Source organism: Conger conger, chromosome 7 (genome assembly GCF_963514075.1).
Source record: "Conger conger chromosome 7, fConCon1.1, whole genome shotgun sequence".
Classification (NCBI taxonomy): Eukaryota; Metazoa; Chordata; class Actinopteri; order Anguilliformes; family Congridae; genus Conger; species Conger conger.
The window spans coordinates 35542789-35559174 of record NC_083766.1 but is presented as its reverse complement, the minus strand read 5'-3'; the positions used below and the strand labels follow the sequence as shown (position 1 = coordinate 35559174).

At 47.4% G+C, this 16386-nt stretch overlaps 1 protein-coding gene across 1 annotated transcript in view; it reads left to right on the top strand.

Moving 5' to 3' along the window:
- Positions 1–16386, top strand: part of robo3 (roundabout, axon guidance receptor, homolog 3 (Drosophila)) — a 148933-nt gene that overhangs the window by 104419 nt on the left and 28128 nt on the right. Inside the window, exons 3-7 of the mRNA XM_061247694.1 lie at positions 5552–5709; positions 6563–6683; positions 6817–6955; positions 8604–8731; positions 16099–16223. Coding sequence (XP_061103678.1) covers positions 5552–5709; positions 6563–6683; positions 6817–6955; positions 8604–8731; positions 16099–16223 — 671 coding nt within the window. The remainder of the gene's footprint in view (positions 1–5551; positions 5710–6562; positions 6684–6816; positions 6956–8603; positions 8732–16098; positions 16224–16386) is intronic.

Genomic DNA, 16386 nt, shown 5'->3' with positions numbered 1-16386 from the left:
AAAGCCCTTAAAAGCTGTTTTCAGACGCGAGTACAAAGAAGCGCGACGCGTTTAACGAATCGTGGAATAAAGGATTTTGAGTCGCCCTTCCTGTAGAACTAGTTTAGGGCAGGAGTTGGTGATTCGCCTTGGTTTCACGCCATGACATTCTGGCTGTTGTTTTAAAGGAGGACTCGGTCGTTGGTCGCGGCAGATGTGGGCAAAATGTCACAGTTTGATGTGCAACGCCATTCACTTGTACGTGAACAAACGCGGCTTAACGGCGGTGAAAGCGACAGGCTCACACAGCCCAGCCCGTCTAGGATAAAGACGGACGCCACGAAATGATCGAACGCGGAGATGGGCTCGCCCGGCCCACCTCCGAGCCGGGAGGCTGACAGATTGTCCGGTGTCGGGCTAAGATGCGAGCGGACAGATTGACAGATGACCGCCGCGTATCCCAACAACAGATCCACAACATAAACCTCTCAACAACAGCCTGAGACTGTTTGTCACTCTCAGCCAGAGTGAGATATTTATTCATGAGTGCGGAAATTACTGCAGCTGATGAGGGAAGGAAGGATGGAAGGGAGGGAGGGAGGGAGAGAGAGAGAGACAGCGAGAGGGAGTTTGTTTTGATAAACAGTTGTCTAAATTAATATCAGGCATTGCTTGTTATGAATATGTATTTTGTACTACAAATGCGTGTGATCTAGCATATTCTTTGAGTGAAACATATTGGTTAAAGGCTGATGATACCCTGCAGAAGGTACACTGTTTCCTTAAGAAGTCAACGTTTTCAAAAAAATCCCTTTCCTTAAGAAGTCAACGTTTTCAAAAAAATCCCTTTCCATAAGAAGTCAACGTATTCAAAAAAACCCCTTTCCTTAAGAAGTCGACGTTTTCAAAAAATCCCTTTCCTTAAGTCGACGTTTTCAAAAAATCTCACAAAACGCTCCCTCTGTCGTACCAAACCGCCATGTTGGACGGAACAGGAGATTGACAGACAGCCAGATGGGTTTGGCTGGTGCTTGTCTACTCCGTAATAGACCCGACTGAAAAATTAAAGAAGGTACAGGTTGAGAAATTGATTTTTCTCTTTTAAAGTAGAGAGTTGGGGAATTTGCCGGAGATGGCCCCTGGAACCCACCAATGGGGTGAAGGAGTTGTGTAATTGAAGTGGACTGAGGGGCTTGCGGGGGGATTACACGGGCTTTGTTGTAGCCAACGAGAGGGGTCCCTCGGGGGCAGCAGCCAGGGGGTCAGAGGTCACAGGCTTAATCTGCCTATCACCCCCAGGGCTTTATGGGTAATTGCCAGCACCTAATCAAGCCACTGTGCTCCTTCTCCATTTCCAGTCTGGGGGGCTGAACGGATGCCGGCGGGGGGGGGTTCGCACCTCAAACGCGCGGGGTCGGCATTGGGAACGACAGGTCAGCACTCGCCTTCCGTAACCCCGCCAGCACCCCAATTGGGTTTTTGCCACCGCTAAATAGATTGTGCCCCTGTGAGTAAGCGCTCCCCGTACCATTTCTGTCAGATATTTTCTTTGGGGTTAATGCAGGCTGTTTAGAGGGTCACGGCGGACCTCTGTGTTTCTGCCGAGGGAGCGGGACGGGAGGTGGTCCGGGTTTAAGCCCGAGGTCTGGCAGGCCCCCGCGGTCGGCTAATTGGAGCCTGGGGAGCGGCCAGGAGGAGCTCAACCCGAGCCGGATCGCCCAGCCTCTCCCAGGGGTCCACACCTACCCCAGGAAGAAAGACATCCACGCTTTGGAGAAAGCCAGGAGCGCGAGGCTGTGGTTTAATGGAATCGGTTGGCCTCAGTAGAATAGCATTACCTTCACCGAGCTGGGCTGTTGCTCTGCTGTCGTGTTTAGAGGAAGTTGTAAAGTTATGGTAAATATCAGCCGTCCCGCTGTTATGCTCAAAACACAGAACATGCAGTGTGTCCTGAACAGCTTCTGGCCTGGTAGGTTTTCATCAGAAAATTATTCATATTTTTACCTCATTTGCTTTTTCTATACATGACTGGAAACTGGAGCTTGAAATTCATTTTTACACTTGCGGAGAAAGTCTACGCACGTTTGAAGTCGCGAGCGTTCGATTCAGACTACCCGAAAGCATAGGCTTACAAAGCTGAATTACAGATGCCGACTGAACGACCTCCACAGATTTTACTCGCTTCTCCGTAAAACGAGCATATTGTAGTTGCAAGTTGGATAGGGATTGATATGATATGTATCTGGCATCCTACAGGCCTGGAGGACAGGGACCAGGGCTTACAGCACTCTGGCTGACATTTGCAGGAATTGCATTATAAGCAGCCCTGGTGACAGGCTGCCATTGAAATGAAAGTGAATCTCCCCCCTCCGATCCTCACGTCCACAGGTTTTGTTTCCTGGCTTCCTGGTCATTAGTGCGGGGAACGTTAATCACGCTGGACCGTCCCCTCCCAGCTGGGGTGACATTGTGATGACATTAGCCGTGTAATTCTTCTGTAATGGCCGCCATCGCTCCTGCTTACGCACAGACACACGCAGGTAAACACGCACATACGCGCGTGCGTGAATGCTTGCGTATACACGAGCACACACACAAATGTGAAGATATGCACACACACACACACACACATAAACACACACAGACACACACACACACACACACACACACATATAAACACACACACACAAACACATAAACACACACACACACACAAACACATAAACATACACACACACACACACACACCAGTTAGACCAGCTCCATACTCAACATGGTGTGACCAGCTCAAGCTATGTTTTGAAACAGCTGGTAACACAGAAAGCACACAGTAACACACACTCTCACACACACGGACAAAGACACAGACTCGCACACGCGAAAAGAAAAAGTCTCATTCCAGCCCACCCACCCCAAACCTCCACCCCCGTACATCCATGCAGACTCATCAGCTCTCATAGGAGGGGGTAGAGGCTCGGGGTCACTTGAAAGTCTATGCATGCCAAGCAGCGAATTTAAAACAAACAGAAAGGAATCCTCCCCGACCCTCTCTCAGAACAGCCCCAGAGTGTATCAGCGTACCCCCCCTGCCCTGAGCCCGCCCGCCTCTCTCCTCTCTCCTCTCCCCTTGGCTTTGGCAGCCCGCCATTATTTGCAAAGGCGAAGTGCGCGGGCAGCGCAATTACCGCCAGCCGTCCTGCGGGGAGCCCGCGCTCCTTCCTTTAAGGTCCGAGAAGACGTCTTTGTCTGAGCGCGCGGGCCCCCCAGGGCCGGAGTGGCTCCTCCACGGGCCCTCGCACCTCGGACTCAACAGGTCATACGCGGCCGCCGCGCTTTGAAGATGCCGCTCCTGTCGTCCCGCGGGGGCGGCTGCCATTTCGGGCCTCGCGCTCCCCCGGGTGTGTGTGAAATAGCCGGGCGCGCTCGCACGCTGCGCTCCTTGGCGTACTTCAGCGCTCAGAAAAAAGTAGCTTTTCCGCAGGGTTGCGTGTGTGCAGTAGCCGAAGTGTTAATGAATCACAGGCGTAGTTACTGTAATCTGGGGGGGGAGAAGTGTCCCAGAAAGCATTAACAAGCTGAGGGATGGCAGCGATTGCTGGTACTATACTGCGTTGTACATGATAATAAACACGGTTTCTGATGTTGCGTTTTGCTAATGGGTCCATAAAAACACCTGCCAAATGACTCTGCCACATCTGCACACTCGACATATTTGCTCGTGGTCTTCGAGGAGGTCTTCCGCGCGCATGCATAATGCATCTACTTACAGGTCCCCATGTGGGACATTTACCACGCCGTTTTTGTATTTTATGTTTGCCTTTGCTATTTCCTCAGTTTTTTGTTCAATCTGATTTATTTTTTCTGCAAAGTGTATTAAGTTGTATTAATGTTTGCATATACTGTATTATACTTGGCCTGACAAACTTGAAGAAACTTCTGAGAGACAAGCACAGTAGCTGGAGAGTTTATGGTTTTACGAGGGTTCAAACAGGTTTATGATGAATTACTGATTTCTTTTTGTACTTTAAATCATGGCGGCTCTGGGAAGAGTGCCCAAAGGAGCAAAGTTAGCTGAGCAAGAAAGTACTGATATTCGTAATCACACCTTCTACGCATACAACATTTACTCCTCTAGTCGTCATGTATCAATAAATCATTCCCGTGGCTGATTTCTGAACATAAAAATTTTCTCATATCTTCAGAAACGCATGAATAAAAAAAGAAAAAATCATACGTATGCGCTGCATATTCAAATACGTAAAAATATCCCTGAGAGAAGTTCGCTGGGGAAAAAAAGTTTCACGGCTGGCGGCTTTGAGATGAAAGGTGGTCTTGCAAGAGAAAGAGAGGGGAAGAAAGCGCGGAGACGCGGCCCTGCGTTCGGCGGCTGGAGATATCTGAGACGCTGCGAGCCGGCGCGGGTGTCACTCGATCCCTCTCTCGCTTGTCAAAGCGCTCTCCAGCTCCGCGGGCGCCCCAGCCGGAGGCTCCCACTGCACCGTGAAGCGGACGCCGTGAAGCCCCCTCGCCGCTCGGCCTCGTACGCCGGGCCCCGCTCCCCTGGGAACACAAAGCCCGCTCTGTCACCTGAGCCTTACCGACGGGATGAAAGGGCCCACGCCTTCGGCCATAGATGGCTGGGGATGATAGCGGCCTCCCTTCAGATGAAACGCTTATATATATTATCTATAGGTCAAGTATTTTTGACTGTCTTGCCGCAGACAGCTCCCGCTAAGGTACCGACTGTCTCAGAGGAGATATTTCTCTCCGCCCTCTCTATGGCGTCACTCGGGATAACGGTTGGAAATATTTCGAGGGAGTCGTTTAATTAAGTTGGTTTTCACGTGCCGTTTTTTTTGTTTCTGAGCGACACACTGTTCCCGGGTGTTTTCAGGAGGCTCCTAGTAAAGGTCGTGGGAATGTAAACCGCCTGCGACGGTTGCTTTGGGCCACAGATTCCAATTGGAAAAGCGAGGCTTGAAGTAACGATTGTGCGAGGGGCAATTTGGGAGATATAGGCGATGCTAGATTAAAGGTAATTGAAGTTGAATCTGTTAAATGGCAATAAAATGGAAATATAGATTGAGCGCGCTATAGATGGGATCAGCCCTAGAGGCTTATGGTGGAGATGGAAGAGATAATATTTGTGGTGTGTGTGCGTATGTACAGCATGGTTGTGTATACTTGTGTGTGTGTGTGTGTGTGTGTGTGTGTGTGTGTGTGTGTGTGATTTAATTATTCATCCACTCAGTGTGGGATTGGAAGGTGTTCATTATTAATCGCCTGGACCCTGATGGTTGTGAAAAGAGAAAAGCCCTCACTAGAATAGAATACAATAGAAAATAACGAGAAAAGATCATGCAGCTTTACTCCTTGATCCATTTTCTAATATGAGAACGCGCAGACAGATGAACAGGGTTATCTTAAATGTCAATATTACGCCTGCTGTCTTAAAGGGAATTAAGGACTTTCTTCGCCCGTGTGAAGTTTTTGATTCCTGCTTTATAAAAGCAGTCTCACTTGTTCTGTTTCACGTTCTCTTACGACGCCCTGTGTCTGTCCCCGCCTGCAGTCCTGCGTGACGACTTCCGGCAGACGCCCAGCGACGTGGTGGTGGCGGCGGGCGAGCCGGCGGTCATGGAGTGCATCCCGCCACGCGGTCACCCCGAGCCCACCATCTCCTGGAAGAGGAACAACATCCGCGTCAACGACAAGGACGAGCGCATCACCGTGAGTGAGCTTCACTCCTGACACGGTCCTCCGCGTAATGGAGACCGCGTTAAAGATGATGCGCAGGGAGTTACCGCCCGGTCTCTCCCCTGAACACATTAACATGCCACACCGTGCCATATCGTAAAACTCCTGAACGTATTTCAAAACGTAAGGTGTTTCCACTTCCAAATGAGGTCCTGGTGGAATACCCTGCGGCTCACTGTCCAAGTCGGTCTCTTTGCAGACGTATCAAATATTTTATTAGTGCGAGATATAGCTGTCAGTAGATGAAGGGGCGGTCGATCTATTACATAGCCGCAGAGAAAAATAAAGGAAGCCAATGGATGGGGGCTGGAGAGCAGAAAGAAAACAGAAATTCTGAACTGGAAGAATCACAGGAACGACAAGTAGATGGAAGGATATCTCAAGTGGAACATGGTAGAAAATAAGAATGAAGAAAGGTTGAAGGAAACCAGCCTTCAGACAAGAGCTTCATTCTTGAGAAAAAACTGAATAAAGGATTCCATTAAAAATATGCATGCAAAGGACAGCAGATGAAGCAACGGTCGCTCCGTTCCTTCAGAGTCCTAGAAGGCTGAGATGTCGAGGCTACAACTGATCTCACCACACGCAGCACTGACATTTGCTACAGGGCCGAGCATCTGACAACATAAGTGATTGTAACGATTTATCTACAGCTTCAAGCTTTCAGACGTTTCAGTATGTTAGCAATGAAAGGGTTCATATATACATTCAGCCTTCATCAAGGGTGGTGGGGCTTTGTTAAGCTCAGCAGTAGTCTCTTCAGAATTGCTGTCACTGAACAGTGCTCCTTCAGGTCCAGACCGGTGCATCTCTTGCTGAGTTTCAGATCCGAGGGGGGAAGCTGATGATCTCCAACACGCGGAAGAGCGATGCGGGGATGTATGTGTGTGTCGGCACCAACATGGTGGGCGAGAAGGACAGCGACCCGGCTGAGCTCGTGGTTTTCGGTGAGCCGCGCCGCGCTTTAGCACTTAGCGTTCCTCCCCTGTGGAGGCTGGGTGCCTGACCTGACCGCTGGTCTGCCGGTGCCCACGTGATCGCTCACTGCCCTCTCACAACCCACCCCCACCCCCCCCACAGAGCGGCCCATGTTCGTGCGGAGGCCCTTGAACCAGGTGGCTCTGGCGGAGGACACTGTCGACTTCCTGTGTGAGGTGCACGGAGACCCCACCCCCACGGTGCGCTGGCGGAGGGAGGAAGGAGAACTGCCCCGCGGAAGGTGAGAGTCTCTCAGTGGCACTAACTGACTGCCAAACTGAGATAGAGGCCTCGAGACAGGCCAACACTATAAACCTGAGCCTGGCTTTCACACTGAGTGAGGCTAACTGAATATGGAAGCCCTCGCTGACTGACTGACAGACTGACATAGAGGCCCTGAGACTGACCAACATGACTGTCTCATACACTGAGTGAGGCTAACTGAATATGTGTAGCCCACCCTGACCAACAGTATAAGTGTGAGTCTGTCTTATATACTGAGTGAAAATGTGGAGCCCTTGTTGACTGGCTGAATGACTAAGGAACAGACCGACTAGCTGACAGATTAAACAAGTGAAGAAGAGATTGAAAAAAAGTGATGATTAGACAAGCTGAACGAGGAACTGACTGACTGACGGGCAGCACTGCCGATTTTCAGATCAGACTGAAGACAAACAAGCTGATTATCAGGATTACCTTTTTGCAGAATGCACAAGAAAATAATCTTGCTGCAAATAGCTTTTTGATTTATTTTTGTCATTAAATATTACAGGATTGTACAATTTTTCCACGAAGATGTTTGATATTAAGATGTGTAGTGTGTGCTCTGATTCAACACAAACCTGTATCTGGATTAACTGAAGTGAAATTTATGGAAATCCAGGGAGAATGTTAGTGGATAAATTTTTTACATTTTACATTTATTTCAATATGAAAGGAGTATATGCTCAAAGGTAGTAATATTAAATATAAAAATAAAAAATAACTGCTTGGAGAATGTTTTTCACACATGATCAGTTCTGCTGGCCTGGGCACCAAACACATACAGGCGGACTCTAAAAAGCTAGCTTCAGGTATTGTAAAAAATGACTCCTTAACACAACACAGTGTGACTTCAGACACACATCAAAGCAAGCCCTGCCTAAAAATGAATTATGGCAGACTGTAACCCCAAGCAAAACATCATGATTGCCTCACCATCCAGCTTATAGCACTCCTGTTCTCTCAGAGACAGTTCCTTTCTGCCTGCAAGCAGACAGAGACATCATTATGTGCTGTCTGTCCTTGAAGAGGAGGATGGAGTCGTTTGGAAACAAAGGGAAGGGTTGGGGAGGAGGGGGGGGTGCAGGGGGAAGCGGATAGACCGGGGCGCCTAACCCATACACAGCCCTGAGCACAGATGTGTGTCCCCATCCAGGGGCCCAACACCGATCCCCTTTACCGATGAACAAGGCCCAGGCAGCACACCTTACACCGGGGGTTCCCAAACTTTGTTCTGATGCGAGCCCAAATAAATGTTCACAAATGTACACAACCCCAAACCCCCCCACCCACAGACACACCTCATGCCTAACAATACGCTTTAGCTGTGACTATATTGCCGATATACCGTGGCCTCTCATGCATTTTTATAGTTGAGAGGTTGTGATGTTCAGCATATAGTAGCCTACATTCACATTATTTAAAGAGACACAATATTAGCTAAAATTTTAAAGCTTTTATCAGCCCTAATTTTCAGACACCATCCTCAAATCAGCCGACCCCACATGGGGTCCGGACTCACATGGAGAAAAACTAGCTGATTAATTCACGTTTGTCCACCACACGCGCGGTTGAAGGGTTGGTTCAAACTCAGCAAACGAGGCCTCACGCTCGGCCTGTTTCCGCAGGTCGGAGATCCGAAACGACAACACCCTGCGCCTGTCCCAGGTGCGGGCGGAGGACGAGGGCACCTACACGTGCGTGTCGGAGAACAGCGTGGGGAAGGCTGAGGCCTCCGGGACCCTGCAGGTCCGGGGTAAGAGAGAGGAGACGCCACGCTCGGACACACGCCACGTACATACGTGTGCACACACGTACACGCACTCTGTCGCGTATTGGCACGTGCTTTGGTTCAACTGCCGTTTCGCACTAGCGCACACACCTATAGACATACACACTCATGACGCACAGACGCACTTGCGCACAGCGCTTGCTGCCTATGCACACACAACAAGAGAAGGTACACACACACACTAGCATGAAAGCACTCACATGCATGCAAACACGTTTGTGCACACACACAACTTACACACATACACACATACATTATGTATACACACACGCAAGGATCTCATTCACCTCTGTGTTCCCACTTAAGCATTCAAAAAGAGAAAAAAAAATCAGAATAAAGCATAGTGAAATAGTTTATAAGTTATTTATTATGTATCTTGCTATGACAATTTCATATTCTGCTGAAATAAATGTATACCCTTTTGAACCCTTTCCACTTCCCGGTAAGGCATATTTGATGTGGCAGCATTCATTAATAACAGCTGCCAGACGCAATTAAAAATGTTTTTATTCAATTTCGGGCATATTTCTTTCATAAAGCAAGGTTGCGTATTAAGAATCTTTTTTATTATTATGAAGAATATTCCACATACCTAATAAGAGAATAGGAGCTTGTGGTAAAGCTTGAATTATTCCGTCTGACAGCTGTTGGGAAAATGATTTAGCTGGTAGTGTACCGTTGAAATATTAATGGAACACGGCATCGCGAGGGCACTGGCTGTGATCTAATACGCAAGCTCCGGGGACACATCCAGGGAGCTGCTGTTTGAACACACCCATCCTCAGAAGAGCATCTCTCTCACCGCACATCACACACACACTCTGTCCTCTCATACTCCATTGTCCGTTTGTCCATGCAGAGCTGGGCTCGAAGGCCGTCCTGTCGTCCCATGTACCTCTCAATTCATTTATCGTTAATCTTTCTCCTTTTGTTTTTTTGCTTTTCCTAACCGAAGCTCAACCCATCTCACACTTGTTTCATTTTGTCTCTCTTTGTTTTTTTTTTTGCATTTACCTCTCCATTCTAGTCGGCCCATTCCGTAAGTATCCATTTCATCTCCTCTCTTTGCATGCCTTGGGTGGGGAGCGGGATGGGGGGGCGGTGTTAAATCACAAGGCTGGTGGGTAGGCCAGAGTCTGCATCCCCCTATTTCCAGTTCCATCGCATTGCGAAACAAACCATATTATTAATTTACATAGCACATAGCAGTTACATAGTTTTATAGCGCTACAAGGTAAGTAGTTAGCTTTGAAATTATTCAAGTGTAATGTGTCTTTATGATCTTGCTAGCTTGCTATGTAGCCCAAGTGCTCTTAGCTAGCTATGTAACGTTAGCCATCTAAATCATAATTGCTAGGTACATAGCCATCGCTAGCTAGGTGGTCACCTACCCAGATGACAACTATATTTAGCAGGCAAATAATCTAACTGATGTACTAGATACATAAGTGCAACCAAATTTTCACATTGCTTTCAAATCAATCTGTTTGTTTCAACATTAGATAAATCCAACATTCATGCAATATAATATTTGGGAACCGGACTAGCTAATATTAGATACAAAACTCACAACTTCTATGTACGTAGCTAGCTCGGTAGGGCTACCTACCTGTAGCCTATATTACCCAAACTAATATCCTAACTTACATTGTAACAATGAGCTAATTATGCATATCTTATGTAGGCCTACCTACATTTTTAAGGAATATTTAATCACACATCACACATCCATTCAGTATTAACCATATTTAACATATTAATCACTTAGCTGGGATTGTAAATGTATCCACCTAGCTAGCTAATGTTAGCTTTCTAGTGTAACACACTAGACTTGGTAGACATGGTAGATAGCCATGTTAGCTACCTTTATTGTGTACCGGCTACTAAGTTAGCTTACATAGGCTACCAGTAGCTGCACGTAAGCAAGTATGAAACAGATTGTCAAACTACAGAATCATGTTACAGCATTGCAGCCAATAAGGGGATGAAAAAGTACAATGGTTCCTGAAATAGGGGAATGAACACTTTGCAGGGGGTGTAGACTCCACAGTTAGAGCGGGACTTGTACGACGGGCATAACAGGAGTGGTCACCTCACTGCATGATTCACGCCCCACGGGCAGGAGATAACATGAACGACGACTTTTTCAGTTGGTCGCCATTTCTTTCACTTTTCACAGACATGCTCAAGGCATTCAGGTGCATATTGTATTTAAGAGATAGGCTAATGAGTGTAAATACAGGGAACCAGGCCACATCCATCGAATGAAAACAGGTGCTGACATGAAAGCAATGGACAGTTAAAATGTATTAAGCCATTACGCATCATTGGATAGAATGGAGTCTGCGTGATAAAACGTCTGCAGTCTGTGTCCTTGAGTGTTGAAGTGAATTACAATGGGATTGATATCTGTGGGGGGGCAGGGATATACCCTGAATATACTCTGACTGACCCAGAATCACACTCATGAGAATATTGACAAGTGACTGCATTTTGGGGTTGTTGTAGGATGCTGGTGATCAATATAGTTGGTCAGGCTGGAACGGGGGCCTAGGGTGTTGGACACACCCCCACTTTATTTTACAGTCAACAAGTCTCATCTAGCCTGAGGGAAATTTCTAACAAGTCACATGATGGTAGACACCATTTCCTATCAGAAAACTCAGCGTTCCTCAAGACTACCATCAGAACTCCATCTTGCTAACTTAAATAGCCTGGTCAGCTCGCTAGATAGACTGGTAAGCTGGCTATTCCCCATTCAAATGTCCTGTTGTAAGCCCATTGCACGGACAATTTAATTGTCGGAACATATGTCATTCTCTGTGCTCAGACCCCCTGCTTCTGAAACAAATTTGGCTCCCTTATCCTTGGACAGTGGTGAACGTGGCAACTACTACTGCACAACATCACACTTTCAAAGAGACAGCTTTTCCTCACCAAAAACAGTCTGGTCCAGTGCTCTCACACAACAATTCAGTCTTTGTCGAGTCTTGTGTAGCTTTATGTAGAGTTGTCTTCACATTGGCATACTCATTATACTGTTTCTTTTTGGAGAATGTTTATCTTTTCATGTTCTTGACTATATCTCTGCTTGCCAGACTACAGCAAATGACTGGCATTGCTCCTGTCTTGCTAAAGCCATTTCTTTGGAAATGCATTTTTATTTAGGCTTTCATTTTTCTCCCTTTTTATTGCCAGACAGGTTGGAAGAGCAAATGTAATAGCCCACATAATGACTGTCAAAAGTTAATTCACCACAGAAAGATGTGTTTCTCTATCAGCAGTGCCTATGCATGAGCTGTCCCTCAAACCAGTGTTTGTTTTTCACCGATGTAGAGGGTCAGTCTGTTGTCGGTTCCAAGTTTTATTTAGAGACTCTTGGAAGTACAACGTCTAATTGAGACTGAGGGAACAGCAATTTCCTGAGTGGGGGTGAGCAGCGGTGGTTTCCCCGCGCTGATGAAGAGCGGCATTCTGCAGGAAGACGAGGCAGCTCGAGGTGATCTGAGAGGCAGAGAGGCTTTTAAGTCTCGGGGTAGGGGGTGTGGATGGGAGTGGGGGAGGGGCTCCGGGTTGAAACACAGTCCAGAATGCTGAGTGAGGGACTTCATTTCCATCCTGTAATCGGACGGCACGGTAAATCTCGGCGTGATCCTTATTCGGCATTTCCGAAACTGCCCTCGTTATTAGCATATCTAAAGGCTATAACAATAAGGCTGGTGTAAGCCAGGGTAACGGCGATTACAGCAGATTAAGGGGTTTGGAGACACACACACATCTGCTGCTTTTAAGCTTATTTTCAAAAAAAGCATGCATGCAGAAAAAAATATTAAAAGATTTGGTCCCGTTCACTTATTTTGTGCTTATTGGCTTAACCAACAATGCAATAACCTGGTCAACATTTGCTGTCCTCTTCAGTTACTATCAGGGATGTGAAAATGTGATTTAAGATTATAATTAGACTAAGGCTTAAAGTAAGTGGAGAATAGGTCAGAGCCAAATTGTGACTGTCACATTATCCTCCGTGTTTGTCTATGCAGAGGATATCTTTAATAGCGCTCATCTATTTAGCTCGTTGGGGAATTTCCCTCTAAAGCCCATGTTAATTACATATTGAGCTGTTTGTTAATTGCTTGTAGTGTTTACTGATCCATGCGTCCCTCCCAACCTACCCACACCCCCCACACCCAAGGTGCAGTCCGCCGGCAACTGTCTTCCGCACATGAAAGCGGTGCGTTTCTCCAGGAACGCGAATTGCGTTGGCTTAGCAACTGCATTTAGGTTATTATAGGTTAGCATAAGCAGCACGGGGTGGAGTTGGGGGGATGGAGTGGAGCGATGTGCCGAAATAGTGCCACCATTTTACACCGACACCAGACCCTCGTAATCTGACCAACATTCTGCCAGTTGCCACACAGCAGCTCGACCGTACTGTCAGACCTCCACTATCCCAGCGTGCCCCATGAACTCTGCTCTCCACGCTAACGTCTTGGAACCCGAGAGAGTTTTTTTGGGGGGGATATAAATATCGAGGGTTTCTGTTTTTCATCTGCGTTTGTGGCTGACCTTATTTTGTGTATTTTCCAGGGTAGTTTCAGTGGTTTATGCATAGTGCGCACAAGCATGTCAAATTAAGTTGTCCACACTGAATCTTAAATAAACATCTTCTTTTGCAAGACTACTGCTAGAACCTGTCACCTGATCCAACTATTTTTATAATAGGCTTCTAAAAATGTCTTGAGGAGCTAATTTTTTCCCTTGACAAGTCAGAGTATTTGCAGAAGCAATATCTTGTTTAGTACAAACCCATTGTTATATGGCTTCCCTTGTCAACTTGTGTTAAAATTCAAATGCATTCTCAACTTGTTTAACTCTGCAAATTCCATATGACTTTGAATAGCTGTAGGCAATATGTGGTATATACTATATATATCTCAGTATAAACCTTTGATTAAATTATAGGTATAACTGCATTCTATCAAGGTTATCTTCATAGTTTGCCAGTTCACTGTGGATACAGTTAGCAGCATCCAATCATTCCTGATCAGCACAACTGTTCAGATTGCACTTTAATCGCACAATTGCTGTGTCTCCTCTCAGGGGAATTACATATGTTGGAGGCATTGCACACAATTTCTTGAATATTTCAGGAGTTGCATCAGCCCTTCGGAGATTGTGATGGGATCAATAGGGAAATTGCCCAGGAGATTGCCGGATACTGGTTTCTGGCCTGATTTTAGCCTTTTTGCCCAAAGTGTCAAATTATAGAGACAAGGGATGTGTTTCAACATTGGCCTTTAGGTCAGGGGTGATACGGGCAGCTTGACCTCAGACATCACCTTCACGAACTCTCCCTGGACACCCCCGCTGCAGTTTATTCAGTTCGGGGGGGGGGGGGGGGTGAGAGGGGTGGGGGTTCTGCCTGTGAAAGGAGATATAATTGGGGTTTGCAGGGTTGGGGTTAATAGAGGTTTCTCTGTGCGTGATATTGTAAAATTAGTTGAAATGTGAATGTGGGGATGTTGTAGGTGATTGGCGGGAGGGGTGGCGGTGTAGAGTTAGCACAAAGGAACAGGGCTGGGAGGGCTGGCGTACCTGTCCAGATCGTTATTTTAATCGCAATAGAAAATGAGAGCGGAGAAGGCCACATCGCGGGAGATGAGAAATCAATTAGCCTCCCTGAAGGTCAAAGGTGAGCGCATTACAAGTTGGAACCCCCCCCTACGGAAAGAAGCGATTGCTGTGAGCGTGATCAATAGCGATCGGGCGTTTCGCGTGGCACCCTGGGACCTGGAGATGCAAGGCTAGCGCCGGGGTGTGCGAGCTATGAGGTGGGGGGCAGGGTAGGCCGTGATTGGAGGTTTGGGGTTTGGGGAATTATTATTCTTCTTCTTCGTAGCTGAAAGCTTTCTTCTAAGACACCAAACTCCCTTTGTACTGTAGATCAGAGGATCAACCCTTGACCCCCACCACCCCCCATCCCTGTGCCAATGGCGAGCCTGCCTCGCCTGTCGGGCAGAACGCAGGCGATGAAAGAGCTCTGTGTTTGCCTGCATAAAAAGGCCGGCGGGAGAGATAAGCCTGGAAGATTAGCATCTCTGCCCGTTCCATCGCTCACCTTCCTTGGGAGGGCACAGGGACACGGAGAGCCGGCCGCGGACCTGGCTAACCGGGCCTCTACAGAGTCCTGCGGCCTGGGGTCTTAGCCGTTAGCCACGGCGCTACTTTCCACAACGTGTCGCTACTTCCCTCGACGTTTTTCCGACCTGCTGCGAGACACCGTCCCAGATGTTTCTCCACTGCTAACGTTTCAGCAACCGTTCCCCACACCGACCGCTGCTGTAACTCCTGGTCTTCATACACTGAATCCTCCACTATAGTGGATTATGGAGGGTAATTCTTTGTTAAAAAGCTCCAGTTATTCTCTTGTGTTGCCGCAGCACTAAAACAGTAGAAGTGAGTCGCTGTTAACTGCTTTGGTGGCTGATTTAAAGTCAGAATGTGGAGTGCTCTTGTAGCGTCCTACAGTACATTTTGATGTTGCTCGTTTGACCGTTTTCAAAGCTTATGTAAGGTTTTTTGTTTTTTTCATTTGAATTTTGAAAAAAATGTGTGTGTTCATCCAGTTGGTAATTTGACTTCAGTGTTACCTGACACTTTGACATCTCTGCTGTATTGATCAGTAGTGGATTGGGACAGCTTTTATCTTCACACAGAGTGGAGTACAGGCTACAGAAGCACAGATACAGGCGGGGGTTGCTGTGTTAGTGCAGAGAGACAGGCAGAGTTACTGTATTGTGCAGAGACTGGAGTTAAGACTGTTTCCAGGGAGAGACGGGCAGATTTTGCTGCTTTTACATTGAGAGATGGGCAGTTTAGCTTAGTTTGCTAAGCCAGGCAGGTTCATTGCACCCTGTACAAATATGCATGCATTATGTTTATGAGAGACTTGTAGGTTCACTTTGCATTCTGGAGATTCGCAAACAAAGATTAAGGCTAGTCCTAGACTAAATTCATTTTTGAATGGTGATTATCCATACACAACTCAATTTAGTCCAGGACTAAGCTTAATCTGTGCCCGTGAAACAGACCCATTGTGTAATATGGAGTGTTTTACTGTGAGGTTCCTGTAGATGACACCGCGCACCCCACACGGACAGTGTTATGAACACACAGAGGTTTACCGCGGGGCCCGTGCCCGTACACACGGCGGGAATGGCGGCTCCCCTGCACCCTCTGTAGACTCACGCCTGCTGCTGCACAGATGACCTGGGGGGGGGGGGGGTCTCTCTGAAAGCCCATTTACGTGACCCCCTCCCCTCCTCTCCCAGTCCCCCCGCAGATTGTGATTCGCCCCCGGGACCAGATCTCGGCAACGGGACGCACCGTCACCTTCCTCTGCGGGACCAAGGGCAACCCCCCGCCGGCCGTGTTCTGGCAGAAAGAGGGGAGTCAGGTAAGGACGAGGTCACTTCCTGTGCGCCTTTCTCTCATGATTGATTTCAGCGCATATTACAGTATAACACAGAAAAGGGTAATTCACTGTAATTTGTCATGCTTGGCTACCCAAGCAAGTCTTTTCTTTAGCATATTGTTTAGCTCGCACATACGCCGTTGGA